The sequence below is a fragment of the Doryrhamphus excisus genome, linkage group LG11, assembly GCF_037039965.1.
Source record: "Doryrhamphus excisus strain RoL-2023G ecotype Guam linkage group LG11, RoL_Dexc_Guam_v1.1, whole genome shotgun sequence".
NCBI classification, from domain to species: Eukaryota; Metazoa; Chordata; class Actinopteri; order Syngnathiformes; family Syngnathidae; genus Doryrhamphus; species Doryrhamphus excisus.
The window spans coordinates 1,700,340-1,715,578 of NC_136367.1; the positions used below are offsets into that span (position 1 = coordinate 1,700,340).

Here is a 15,239-nt window from a genome sequence, read left to right on the forward strand (position 1 = left end):
AAAAGTGCATTTTCAGCAAGTGGAAAAAATGAAAAAAAAACGACATACTAACCCCTTACGTTTTTTTTCAAAAATCAACGCCCTGAAATACTGGCGTTTTATGCGCTTTTTGGGTGCTTCTGGGCCCCCTGTTGAGTGTGTGAGAGGTTTCCCCAGTTTTTTTGACCAGAAAAGTGCATTTTCAGCAAGTTGAAAATATGACAAAAAACGACATACTAACCCCTTACGTTTTTTTTCAAAAATCAACGCCCTGAAATACTGGTGTTTTATGCACTTTTTGGGTGCTTCTGGGCCCCCTGGTGAGTGTGTGTGAGGTTTCTGGTGTTTTTTTGACCAGAAAAGTGCATTTTCAACAAGTTGAAAAAAATGAAAAAAAACGACATACTAACCCCTTATGTTTTTTTTCAAAAATCAACGCCCTCAAACTCTGGCGTTTTATGCGCTTTTTGGGTGCTCCTGGGCCCCCTGGTGAGTGTGTGAGAGGTTTCCCCAGTTTTTTTGACCAGAAAAGTGCATTTTCAGCAAGTTGAAAAAATGAAAAAAAACAACATACTAACCCCTTACGATTTTTTTCAAAAATCAACGCCCTGAAATACTGGCGTTTTATGCACTTTTTGGGTGCGTCTGGGGTCCCTGGTGAGCGTGTGTGAGGTTTCTGGTGTTTTTTTGACCAGAAAAGTGCATTTTCAGCAAGTTGAAAATATGACAAAAAACGACATACTAACCCCTTACGTTTTTTTTTTCAAAAATCAACGCCCTCAAACTCTGGCGTTTTATGCGCTTTTTGGGTGCTCCTGGGCCCCCTGGTGAGTGTGTGAGAGGTTTCCCCAGTTTTTTTGACCAGAAAAGTGCATTTTCAGCAAGTGGAAAAAATGAAAAAAAACGACATACTAACCCCTTACGTTTTTTTTCAAAAATCAACGCCCTGAAATACTGGCGTTTTATGCGCTTTTTGGGTGCTTCTGGGCCCCCTGGTGAGTGTGTGAGAGGTTTCTGGTGGTTTTTTGACCAGAAAAGTGCATTTTCAGCAAGTTGAAAATATGACAAAAAACGACATACTAACCCCTTACGTTTTTTTTTTCAAAAATCAACGCCCTCAAACTCTGGCGTTTTATGCGCTTTTTGGGTGCTCCTGGGCCCCCTGGTGCGTGTGTGAGAGGTTTCCCCAGTTTTTTTGACCAGAAAAGTGCATTTTCAGCAAGTTGAAAAAATGAAAAAAAACGACATACTAACCCCTTACATTTTTTTTCAAAAATCAACGCCCTGAAATACTGGCGTTTTATGCACTTTTTGGGTGCGTCTGGGGTCCCTGGTGAGCGTGTGTGAGGTTTCTGGTGGTTTTTTGACCAGAAAAGTGCATTTTCAGCAAGTTGAAAATATGACAAAAAACGACATACTAACCCCTTACGTTTTTTTTTTCAAAAATCAACGCCCTCAAACTCTGGCGTTTTATGCGCTTTTTGGGTGCTCCTGGGCCCCCTGGTGAGTGTGTGTGAGGTTTCTGGTGTTTTTTTGACCAGAAAAGTGCATTTTCAGCAAGTTGAAAAAATGAAAAAAAACGACATACTAACCCCTTTTGTTTTTTTCCAAAAATCAACGCCCTCAAACTCTGGCGTTTTATGCGCTTTTTGGGTGCCTCTGGGCCCCCTGGTGAGTGTGTGTGAGGTTTCTGGTGTTTTTTTGACCAGAAAAGTGCATTTTCAGCAAGTTGAAAAAATGAAAAAAAACGACATACTAACCCCTTACGTTTTTTTTAAAAAATCAACGCCCTGAAATACTGGCGTTTTATGCGCTTTTTGGGTGCCTCTGGGCCCCCTGGTGAATGTGTGTGAGGTTTCTGGTGTTTTTTTGACCAGAAAAGTGCATTTTCTGCAAGTTGAAAAAATGAAAAAAAACGACATACTAACCCCTTACGTTTTTTTCCAAAAATCAACGCCCTCAAACTCTTGCGTTTTATGTGCTTTTTGGGTGCTCCTGGGCCCCCTGGTGAGTGTGTGTGAGGTTTCTGGTGTTTTTTTGACCAGAAAAGTGCATTTTCAGCAAGTTGAAAAAATGAAAAAAAACGACATACTAACCCCTTACGTTTTTTTTCAAAAATCAACGCCCTGAAATACTGGCGTTTTATGCGCTTTTTGGGTGCCTCTGGGCCCCCTGGTGAGTGTGTGTGAGGTTTCCCCTGTTTTTTTTTTTTTTTGTTTACCAAAAAAGTGCATTTTCAGCAAGTTGAAAAAATGAAAAAACATTTATTATAACAGGATTCATATCTAGTGTATTTCTGGGTGACAATATTTTGAGAGTAACTCAACTGTAGCCGATATCTGTGTTATCAATTTAGCAGCATGGTCATCTTTTGGGATTGCGTCCGTTTTAAAATATTTCTAATCTGACCTACTACGTCTTATCAGTCCACAAATAAATGTGTTAGAAACCTCTTTTGGAAGACCATCCAAAATATTCACAGGCACAGCTCCTTGCAACACGGAGGACATCAGTCATTGTAAAATCCTGGAGAGTGAGTGGTGCCGAAAATCGATGCAATCTGTGAAAGTACCTTTTTGTATATGCGGAATTGTGCATTTTTAAGTGGGAAGATTTACACACTTCTGGCTGCTTCTCACAATGTCAGGCGATATTGATGTTCGCATTACTCCTTTGGTCAGGAGGGAGGAGCGGTGTGCAGTCCACGATTCCACCGAACGCTATCAAAAAACACACACTGAACTACGTTTATAACTTAAAATGTAGCGTTTGTTTCATGAAATTGTATTCATTTATTCCCGACAGTTTATTATTATTATTATTATTATTGCACTGCTTCCACTAGTTTTTGTTTTTTTTTGTCCAATCAGATCAGCTTCTCTGTTTTACCATATCAATATAATCTGTCCAGGTTCTTCAGACTTCAGACTGTTAGACGGTAAACATGGTTGATTGGTTCCTATATACAGCAACCTTTATACCGTCTTTTCCGCTGTTTATTCCCGCTGTGCTGCCTCTCCACCTTCAAATTTCCGCTGGGATTTTTGATCATTCGACATCAGTGAAAGGATGCTAACAGATGCTAACAGATGCTAACGGTTGCTCCCGAGTGTCAAGCTACAAATGCAATAAGATGAACATTATGTGACGACACTGAAGGGGTTGTTTTTCTGCAAAATTTGCAAAAAAAAAACAAGGATAATAATGTAGTCGAATGGTTATTATGCTAATTATTAACCTCCAAAACCAGGCGAGGCCTCAGGCAGTTCCAATTTCCTAATTACGTATCCAACAAATAAATGTGTCAGGCCTGAATTGGCCTTTTTTGGCCCGTTTACTTTCGCTTTAAATCCGACTCCCATACAAATGGCAAATATGAAATCACGATCAACATTATTTATCATGTGTTGTGTCACGAGACAACGAAGCGTTAAAATTGCACGGGCGGAGTTTACAACAATTTTCGATGACGACGTGTGTACTCGCCGTACACGTTTTGTCGTTCTCGGCCCTAAAGAACAAGCAGCGTGTCATTTTATTGCTATATCCAGCAACCTTTATACCGTCTTTTTCGCTGTTTATTCCCGCTGTGCTGCCTCTCCACCTTCAAATTTCCGCTGGGATATTTCATCATTCGACATTAGCGAAAGGATGCTAACAGATGCTAACAGCTGCTCCCGAGTGTCAAGCTACAAACGTAATAAGGTGAACATTAAGAGGATAAAAGGGGACATAAATATAACTTTTTCTACTTTTCTGACGTATAAATGTAGTTATAATGTCGTATTCTCGTGTTAAACGACGCCAAAATGTTACACTGTTCTGTTTTTTTATGATGGGGTTAGCGCCGTTAGCGCTTCCATTTCACGTTCCCCATGACAACAGACTGTAAACATGGTTGATTGGTTGCTATATACACAACAACCTTTATACCGTCTTTTTCGCAGTTTATTCCCGCTATGCAGCCTCTCCACCTTCAAATTTCAGCGGGGATATTTGATCATTCGACATTAGCGAAAGGATGCTAACAGATGCTAACAGCTGCTCCCGAGTGTCAAGCTACAAATGTAATAAGATGAACATTAAGGGGATAAAAGGGGCCCTAAAGGGGACATAAAGGGGACCTTATATGTTTTTTTTCTACTTTTCTGACGTATAAATGTAGTTAGAATGTCGTATTCTCGTGTTAAACGACGCCAAAATGTTACACTGTTCTGTTTTTTTATGACGGGGTTAGCGCCATTAGCGCTTCCATTTCACGTTCCCCATGACAACAGACTGGTAAACATGGTTGATTGGTTGCTATATACAGCAACCTTTATACCGTCTTTTTCGCTGTTTATTCCCGCTGTGCTGCCTCTCCACCTTCAAATTTCCGCGGGGATATTTGATCATTGGACAAAGAACAAGCAGCGTGTCGTTTTATTTTCCTCCTACATTTAAACATCTCATTTCATTCCATATCAGGATGTGATCCACGTTCACCCGAGGAAGTCAATAAAAAAAAAAAAAGGTGTACTGAGGATAATCTATTTTTAATGGGACATTCTGCAGGAAGTGGGGTCTCAGAAGGATTAAAGATGGCTGAAAATAGCGTCTAGGAATGACAAGGCGGCGCATTTGTAAAGTCCGGGGAATATTCATTGCCAATCAAACGTCTTAGTTGCTATTTTTAATATGTCGGTGTCAACATTTGCTTGTGAAGTCTCGTGGTTTTAAAGACGGTGATTGGCAGAATTTTTTTTTTTTTTGCGGTTTTCGGTTAGATTTAAAAAAAAAAAAGGCTTTAGATTGGTTGTTCTGTTTTTCAGTGCGTTGGTGTACTTTTCTGTGTACTCAAGAGAAAGCATCCATGTTTCTTCACATTCACATTAAAAGTCAAATACACAGCCCCTTGGTAGTGGAGGCGGGATTATAAGAAGTACAAGGCTAAATAAGCTAATTTATCATAACAATCCTGCGAATCCAACAAGCAAGTTATCGGCATGTAAATACACCAAACTCCCGATCTCATTCTCCATGACCAAATCCATTGAATCCTACACAAGCACTGTCATGGTTTTATTGCTGTTTTTTTTTTTTTTTTTTTTCAAAATTATCAAAAATATGCATTCTTAATCAAATTGTATGTATTTTTTGTACTAAAGTACGTATTTTCAAACATAAAAATGTCTAAATGAATGAAAATACAAACACTGTATGAGACATTACTGCCTGTAGGGGTGTTATTTAATGTCTAGAGGGCTCTAATAATCTAAAAAAAAATTCAAAAGTTATAATCTCTCTCAGTTAGGTGATAGGAGTGTAAAGTTGACTATAGGGGTGTTTTTTTAAGATTAGTAGAGCCCTCTAGACATAAAATAACACCCCTATAGTCAACTTTACACTCCTATCAACCAATGTAGTAGCCATGATAAAATTATAATTTTGGAATATTTTTTTAAAGATTATTAGAGCCCTCTAGACATAAAATAACACCCCTATAGTCAACTTTACACTCCTATCAACCAATGTAGTAGCCATGATAAAATTATAACTTTGGAATAGTTTTTTTTTTAGATTATTAGAGCCCTTTAGACATAAAATAACACCCCTATAGTCAACTTTACACTCCTATCAACCAATGTAGTAGCCATGATAAAATTATAATTTTGGAATAGTTTTTTTTTTAGATTATTAGAGCCCTCTAGACATAAAATAACACCCTTATAGTCAACTTTACACTCCTATCAACCAATGTAGTAGCCATGATAAAATTATAATTTTTGAATATTTTTTTAAAGATTATTAGAGCCCTCTAGACATAAAATAACACCCCTATAGTCAACTTTACACTCCTATCAACCAATGTAGTAGCCATGATAAAATTATAATTTTGGAATATTTTTTTAAGATTATTAGAGCCCTCTAGACATAAAATAACACCCCTATAGTCAACTTTACACTCCTATCAACCAATGTAGTAGCCATGATAAAATTATAATTTTGGAATATTTTTTTTAAGATTATTAGAGCCCTCTAGACATAAAATAACACCCCTATAGTCAACTTTACACTCCTATCAACCAATGTAGTAGCCATGTAGTAGCCATGATAAAATTATAACTTTGGAATAGTTTTTTTTTAGATTATTAGAGCCCTCTAGACATAAAATAACACCCCTATAGTCAACTTTACACTCCTATCAACCAATGTAGTAGCCATGATAAAATTATAACTTTGGAATATTTTTTTTTAGATTATTAGAGCCCTCTAGACATAAAATAACACCCCTATAGTCAACTTTACACTCCTATCAACCAATGTAGTAGCCATGATAAAACTATAATTTTTGAATATTTTTTTTAAAGATTATTAGAGCCCTCTAGACATAAAATAACACCCCTATAGTCAACTTTACACTGCTATCAACCAATGTAGTAGCCATGATAAAATTATAATTTTTGAATATTTTTTTTAAGATTATTAGAGCCCTTTAGACATAAAATAACACCCCTATAGTCAACTTTACACTCCTATCAACCAATGTAGTAGCCATGATAAAATTATAATTTTGGAATATTTTTTTTAAGATTATTAGAGCCCTCTAGACATAAAATAACACCCCTATAGTCAACTTTACACTCCTATCAACCAATGTAGTAGCCATGTAGTAGCCATGATAAAATTATAACTTTGGAATAGTTTTTTTTTAGATTATTAGAGCCCTCTAGACATAAAATAACACCCCTATAGTCAACTTTACACTCCTATCAACCAATGTAGTAGCCATGATAAAATTATAACTTTGGAATATTTTTTTTTAGATTATTAGAGCCCTCTAGACATAAAATAACACCCCTATAGTCAACTTTACACTCCTATCAACCAATGTAGTAGCCATGATAAAACTATAATTTTTGAATATTTTTTTTAAAGATTATTAGAGCCCTCTAGACATAAAATAACACCCCTATAGTCAACTTTACACTGCTATCAACCAATGTAGTAGCCATGATAAAATTATAATTTTTGAATATTTTTTTTAAAGATTATTAGAGCCCTCTAGACATAAAATAACACCCCTATAGTCAACTTTACACTCCTATCAACCAATGTAGTAGCCATGATAAAATTATAATTTTTGAATATTTTTTTAAAGATTATTAGAGCCCTCTAGACATAAAATAACACCCCTATAGTCAACTTTACACTCCTATCAACCAATGTAGTAGCCATGATAAAATTATAACTTTGGAATAGTTTTTTTTTAGATTATTAGAGCCCTCTAGACATAAAATAACACCCCTATAGTCAACTTTACACTCCTATCAACCAATGTAGTAGCCATGATAAAATTATAATTTTTGAATATTTTTTTTAAAGATTATTAGAGTTCTCTAGACATAAAATAACACCCCTATAGTCAACTTTACACTCCTATCAACCAATGTAGTAGCCATGATAAAATTATAATTTTTGAATATTTTTTTTAAAGATTATTAGAGCCCTCTAGACATAAAATAACACCCCTATAGTCAACTTTACACTCCTATCAACCAATGTAGTAGCCATGATAAAATTATAATTTTTGAATATTTTTTTAAAGATTATTAGAGCCCTCTAGACATAAAATAACACCCCTATAGTCAACTTTACACTCCTATCAACCAATGTAGTAGCCATGATAAAATTATAACTTTGGAATAGTTTTTTTTTAGATTATTAGAGCCCTCTAGACATAAAATAACACCCCTATAGTCAACTTTACACTCCTATCAACCAATGTAGTAGCCATGATAAAATTATAATTTTTGAATATTTTTTTTAAAGATTATTAGAGTTCTCTAGACATAAAATAACACCCCTATAGTCAACTTTACACTCCTATCAACCAATGTAGTAGCCATGATAAAATTATAATTTTTGAATATTTTTTTAAAGATTATTAGAGCCCTCTAGACATAAAATTAACCTAGCATGTTTTTGGAATGTGGGAGGAAACCGGAGTACCCGGATAAAAAAAAATCCACGCATGCACGGGGAGAACATGCAAACGGAGGGTGGGATTGAACTCGGGTCTCCTAGCAGTGAGTTCTGCGTGCTAACCACTCGTGCACCGTGCAGCCTGTTTGGTAATACAATCAAGAGTTAAACATTAAAATTGAAGACCGGTTCATTGTGGCAACGGTCCAGAAGAGTCAGGAAGTATCCGGAATATCGATTTCGATTTAAAGATGGATTTTGTCCTCCCGCAATGTTCACATTCCTTCTGTGTTTTTTTTTTTTTTATTGAGTTTCGATCCGGTCTGCAGTGGAACCTTGCGGTATTGTCCCCTCTGTCATTCCCACTGTCATCCTGATTAGAACAATGTATGGCGTATGGGAAGGAGGAAGAGGGGCGGGGGGCGGGGGGGCGGACGCTACGTGATGGATGTGTTTTTGGGCCACACGGGTTCCAGCGAAGTGATTTACTTTAATGACTCAGTGGCATTTTGGAGTGGGCCAAGGGAGAACGAGAGGGCAAACGCAGCCAAGGCTTCCATTATTAGAGTGGCGTGATCAGACGGTGGTATTATTGAACACACACACACACATACACACACATACACACACCTTGTCGCAAGATAAAATAGCCTGCCGGACAGCCGTTGACAAAGTGCCCTCCTATAATCCACTGAGCCCCCGAACCAGCAAGTGGGACAGGCTTGAGATACAATGGCCGACGTCGGTGCGTGCGTTCATGCTGAGCTATAGTCTCTCATCTTTTTCTCTCGCTCTTCAGCCGAGCCTCCTTGCTGACTAACTGCCGCAGCGGCCGCCAGACAGCACGGGCTGTCCTTTACCTTCCACCAGAAGTGGGTAACGGCTGATGGCCGTTTCGCCGCCATGCCGCCATTATTACTCAATGCATCATCATGCGGAAAACAGGAAACGCTAAGTCAGTGCCGACAAATAGCTTAAAAAAAAAATGATGGGTTTTGGATCAGAACCCAAGTTGGTTTCAGTTCCTTTCGGTAGGACTTGAAACCCCCGTCCATCACACTACCACCACTATATTTTACTGTTAGTGTGAGATGTAATGGTAATGGTTTTATTTCATTTGAACATGCATCAGATTACAATTGAATGCATCACATAATCAGTTCCCAGTTCCGCATGTCCAAAAAGGAGTAGGAAGAAGCAAAGCTTATTAAATCCTACCCCTCCATCTGGTACTTTTACAATCACTAACTGTTACATTTGTTCACTTCCTGCTTTCTTAATTTAGTTTAATATAGTCAATATAGTGATATATATAGCACATCATGGCTGGTTCAAGACTCTTCATCCTTGTATTTAGCAAACATCAACTGCTTGTATTGTTTCATCGAATGTAAACATGCTAATGCTAATGATGCGTTCATTAATGCTACATTTTCAGTTGTCTTGCTGATGGGTTTTGGATCAGAACCCAAGTTGGTTTCAGGTTCTCCTTTGGGATTGTTTTTTGGTAGACTTGAAACCCCCGTCCATCACACTACTACCACCATATTTTACTGTTCATTACCTTATGGTAATGGTTTTATTTCATTTGAACATGCATCAGATTACAATTGAATGCATCACATAATCAGTTCCCAGTTCCACATGTCCAAAAAGGAGTAGGAAGAAGCAAAGCTTATTAAATCCTACCCCTCCATCTGGTACTTTTACAATCAGTAACTGTTACATTTGTTCACTTCCTGCTTTCCTAATATAGTTTAATATAGCCAATATAGTGATATATATAGCATCTTCATCCTTGTATTTAGCAAACATCAACTGCTTGTATTGTTTCTTGAATTGGATCATCGAATGTAAACATGCTAATGCTAATGATGCGTTCATTAATGCTACATTTCCCTTCACATCCATGTTTCAGTTGTCTTGCTGTTGGGTTTTGGATCAGAGCCCAAGTTGGTTTCAGGTTCTCTTTCGGGATTTCAGTAACTGTTATATTTGTTCACTTCCTGCTTTCATAATATAGTTTAAGGTTTTTTTTTAATTAATTTTATTTTTTGGCCAGTGTCTTTCTTATGGTGGAGTCATGACCACTGACCTTAACTGAGGCTTGCGGTTCTTTGCATGTTGTTGTGGGGTCTTTTGTGACCTCTTGGTTCCCACTCCTGGGAAGGTTCACCATGCACTTTGTGGATAATGGCTCTCACAGCGGTTTGCTAGAGTCCTAAAGCTTTAGAAATGGCTTTATAACTTTTTCTGGACTGAGAGGTCTCAGTTAAGTTATGTTTTAATAGTTTTTTTTTTATTATTATCATCATAAAAACTTAAAATCTGCATTTGGTGTTCAGTTGCGTTAATTGACTAATATCTAAATGTATTTGATGATCTGAAACATTCAAGTGTGACAAACATGCTAACAAATAAGAAATCAGGACTGTATGTGTTATTAGAAGGTACAGCTCGTATACAGTAATTGCTATCACCTCAGCTAACTTCTATCTGCCCCCCCCCCCAGTAGTCTTTTTTTTCTATTCTGGTTCGTACATCATTCAGCATTCATACATTCACAGAATTTCTGTGAGAGCTGCAAAGCTGATTAGCATTGAGCCGCAGCAACGCTTCCAGGCATCTACGCTACTCCTCTCCTCATTTTGCTTCAGCTTCATCTCTTTACTGGAAACATCTTTCTCTCCTTCCTCACTGTTTTTTTTTATGTGTACGTGCTATTTAGGATTTTTAACCACCAGCTACAAATGTTTGGGGGGGAAGTTGCAAAGTGATCGATTTAACCGTTTTAATTGCGACAATGTCATCGTGAAAATAGTCAAATGTGATGTCATTTATTTGCTCCTTTTGGAAACGTGGAACTGGGAACTGATTATGGGATGCATTCAATTGTAATCTGATGCATGTTCCAATGAAATAAAACCATTACCATTACATCTCACACCAACAGTAAAATATGGTGGTGGTAGTGTGATGGACGGGGGTTTTAAGTCTACCAAAAAAAAAAATCCCGAAGGAGAACCTGAAACCAACTTGGGTTCTGATTCAAAACCCATCAGCAAGACAACTGAAAATGTAGCATTAATGAACGCGTCGTTAGCATTAGCATGTTTACATTCGATGAGCCAATTCAAGAAACAATACAAGCAGTTGATGTTTGCTAAATACAATGATGTGCTATATATATGTATCACTATATTGACTATATTAAACTATATTAGGAAAGCAGGAAGTGAACAAATGTAACAGTTACTGATTGTAAAAGTAGCAGATGGAGGGTAGGATTTAATAAGCTTTGCTTCTTCCTACTCCTTTTGGACATGTGGAACTGGGAACTGATTATGGGATGCACTCAATTGTAATCTGATGCATGTTCAAATGAAATAAAACCATTACCATTACATCTCACACCAACAGTAAAATATGGTGGTGGTAGTGTGATGGACGGGGGTTTAAAGTCTACCAAAAAAAAAAAATCCCGAAGGAGGACCTGAAACCAACTTGGGTTCTGATCCAAAACCCATCAGCAAGACAACTGAAAATGTAGCATTAATGAACGCGTCGTTAGCATTAGCATGTTTACATTCGATGAGCCAATTCAAGAAACAATACAAGCAGTTGATGTTTGCTAAATACAAGGATGAAGAGTCTTGAACCAGTCATGATGTGCTATATATATCACTATATTGACTATATTAAACTATATTAGGAAAGCAGGAAGTGAACAAATGTAACAGTTACTGATTGTAAAAGTACCAGACGGAGGGGTAGGATTTAATAAGCTTTGCTTCTTCCTGATTATGAACTGATTATGTGATGCATTCAATTGTAATCTGATGCATGTTCAAATCATATATTACCATTTCCATAAGGGGCGATGGTAGAATATGGGATAAATCACAGAAAAAGTTGAATTATGGAAAATTTGGGAATTTTTAGAAAAGTCCTGATAGATGTCCTAGACATTTTGACGTTAAAATGTTTGGAATGGGAAATGCAGGCGAAATGACCACTCGACCTCCCGAGCCATAACCGTAGAATAAACAGAATGTTCAATGACAGAATCGGTAGCAGAGTAATCAATAGGTGGTTTGGGGGAAAAGTCAAGGTACGCCCCAGACCAGGCGTGTGTCCAAAACGATTTACCGTTTCATGTCTTTTTACGTTCTGCAGGCCACGGAACCAAAGGCGTGTTCGAGCTTCTGGCAGGATGGAGGAGAACGAGGGAAAACCTGCCTTTCAAGGAGAGGGTGGCTGACGCGTTCGCAGACGTGATGGTGTGCTACACCATGACCAGCTCGCTCTACATCATCACGTTCGGCATGGGCGCGAGTCCTTTCACCAACATCGAATCGGTGAAGATTTTCTGCCAGAGCATGTGCGTCGCCATCTTGGTCAACTACTTCTACGTTTTCTCCTTCTACGGTTCCTGCTTGGTGTTTGCCGGACAGCTGGAGCAGAACCGCTACCATAGTGTTTTCTGCTGTAAAATCCCTTCGGTGGAGTACTTGGACCGGCAACCGACGTGGTTTAAAACAATGATGAGCGACGGTCACGATCTTTCGACGCATCACGACAGCGTCCCGTACCAGAACCATTTCATCCAGCACTTCCTGCGTGAACATTACACGGAGTGGATTACCAACACCTACGTCAAACCCTTTGTGGTTATTCTCTATCTCATCTACGCTTCGTTCTCGTTTATGGGATGTTTACAAATCAGCGACGGTTCGAATATTGTCAACCTCCTGGCGAGTAATTCCCCGAGTGTCTCGTACGCGCTAACTCAGCAAAAGTACTTCAGCAACTACAGTCCGGTGATCGGTTTTTACATTTACGAACCCATCGAGTACTGGAACTCAACGGTTCAGGACCACCTCAAGATGCTGAGTCACGGCTTCAACAAGATCTCCTGGATGGATAACTTCTTCCATTATCTACGCGTGGTCAACGTGAGCGCCTCGACCAAGAGCGACTTCATCGGTATTCTCAAAGGTTCCTTCCTGCAGAGCCTCGAGTACCGGCACTTCACAGAGGATATCATATTCTCCAAAAACCGCGACACCAGCGAGTATGATATTATCGCCTCGCGTATGTACTTGGTGGCACGGATCACGGAAAAAAAACGCGAGGAGGTGGTGGAGCTTCTGGAGAAACTTCGTCCGTTGATGTTGATCAACAGCATCAAATTCATTGCCTTCAATCCGACGTTTGTTTTCATGGACCGCTACAGTTCTTCGGTCATTTCTCCGATCCTGACCTCAGGCTTCAGCGTCCTCACCATCCTTATCCTGACGCTCTTCCTCGTCATCAACCCCTTAGGGAACTTCTGGCTCATCCTCACCGTGACGTCGGTGGAATTGGGCGTGTTAGGTTTGATGACTCTTTGGAATGTTGGCATGGACAGCATCTCAATCCTGTGCCTTATTTATACCCTGAACTTCGCCATGGATCACTGTGCGCCGCATCTCTACACGTTTGTGCTCGCCACCGAGCACACGAGGACGCAGTGCATCAAGCTGGCGCTCGAGGAGCACGGGGCGGCCATTTTGCAGAACACTTCTTGCTTTGTGATTGGGATCATACCTTTAGTGTTCGTGCCTTCCAATCTGACCTACACGCTGTTCAAGTGCTCGCTCCTCACCGCCGGATGCACCGTCCTCCATTGCTTTGTCATTCTCCCGGTCTTCCTCACTTTCTTCCCGCCGTCTAAGAAAAGACACAAGAAAAAGAAGCGAGCCAAGCGGAAAGAGCGGGAGAGGGAACGGGAACGGGAGAGAGAACGGGAACGGGAAGAGATAGAATGCATTGAAGTCAGAGAGAATCCCGATCATGTGACTAATGTCTGAGTCGGGTTAATCGGATGTTAATCGGATATTAATCGGGATGTGATGTAACGCCGGTAAGACAAGGTTCCGGGTTGGTCAACCCTGGTCCGCTCCTAGCCAATAGCAGCTAAGCAGTCCGGAGTAGAGTCCAGCCCATTCAGCCAACCAGTCTTGTGGTTGGTTCAGCGACTACGCATACGTGAAACTAGCTTACCAGAACAGTACAGTAGCTTGCGCTAAAAAATATTAGTAACTCCAACTGTATCTCCAGCAGCCCTTATCTCCACTAGCGTGAGGAGCAAAGCAGTCTTATTAAGCCAAGAAAGCCCACGTAGGTTAGTGAAAATGGAAGAAGCTACCAATGAAACTGGACTCGTCGTGCGTGGAATTGTGTAATGCCGACCGATGACTTGTCTGCGTTCCATCAACAGAAACAGTAGCCACGTATACATGAGGGGTCTTTCCGAAAACAATGGTATCCACGGAAAGGAATATTTCCAATCTCTTGTCTACATGCGCCGCTATAATCAACCAGAATAGTCAATGGGGGCATGCCCAGTAAAACGTAAACACCAACAGTTTTTCTTCTTTCCGAATGGAATCTTTCCGAATGACATTTTCGAAAACAATGGTATCCATGGAAAGGAATATTCCAATCCCTTGTCTACATGCGCCGCTATAATCAACCAGAATAGTCAATGGGGCATGCCCAGTAAAACGTAAACACCAACAGTTTTTCATCTTTCCGAATGACATTTCCGAAAACAATGGTATCCATGGAAAGGAATATTCCAATCTCTTGTCTACATGCGCCGCTATAATCAACCAGAATAGTCAATGGGGGCATGCCCAGTAAAACGTAAACACCAACAGTTTTTCTTCTTTCCGAATGGAATCTTTCTGAATGACATTTCCGAAAACAATGGTATCCATGGAAAGGAACATTCCAATCTCTTGTCTACATGCGCCGCTATAATCAACCAGAATAGTCAATGGGGGCATGCCCAGTAAAACGTAAACACCAACAGTTTTTCTTCTTTCCGAATGGAATCTTTCCGAATGACATTTCCGAAAACAATGGTATACATGGAAGGGAATATTCCAATCCCTTGTCTACATGCGCCGCTATAACCAGAATAGTCAATGGGGCATGCCCAGTAAAACGTAAACACCAACAGTTTTTCTTCTTTCCGAATGACTTTTCCTAAAACAATGTTATACATGGAAAGGAATATTCCAATCTCTTGTCTACATGTGGCGCTATAATCAACTAGAATAGTCAATGGGGCATGCCCAGTAAAACGTAAACACCAACAGTTTTTCTTCTTTCCGAATGGAATCTTTCCGAATGACATTTCCGAAAACAATGGTATACATGGAAAGGAATATTCCAATCCCTTGTCTACATGCGGCGCTATAATCAACCAGAATAGTCAATGGGGCATGCCCAGTAAAACGTAAACA

At 39.4% G+C, this 15,239-nt stretch overlaps 1 protein-coding gene across 1 annotated transcript in view; it reads left to right on the plus strand.

Moving 5' to 3' along the window:
* ptchd4 (patched domain containing 4) overlaps nt 1-14,891 on the plus strand; it is a 37,896-nt gene extending 23,005 nt beyond the window's left edge. Inside the window, exon 3 of the mRNA XM_058088445.2 lies at nt 12,121-14,891. Coding sequence (XP_057944428.2) covers nt 12,121-13,796 — 1,676 coding nt within the window. The 3' untranslated portion in view covers nt 13,797-14,891. The remainder of the gene's footprint in view (nt 1-12,120) is intronic.
* Nucleotides 14,892-15,239: the final 348 nt, after the last annotated feature.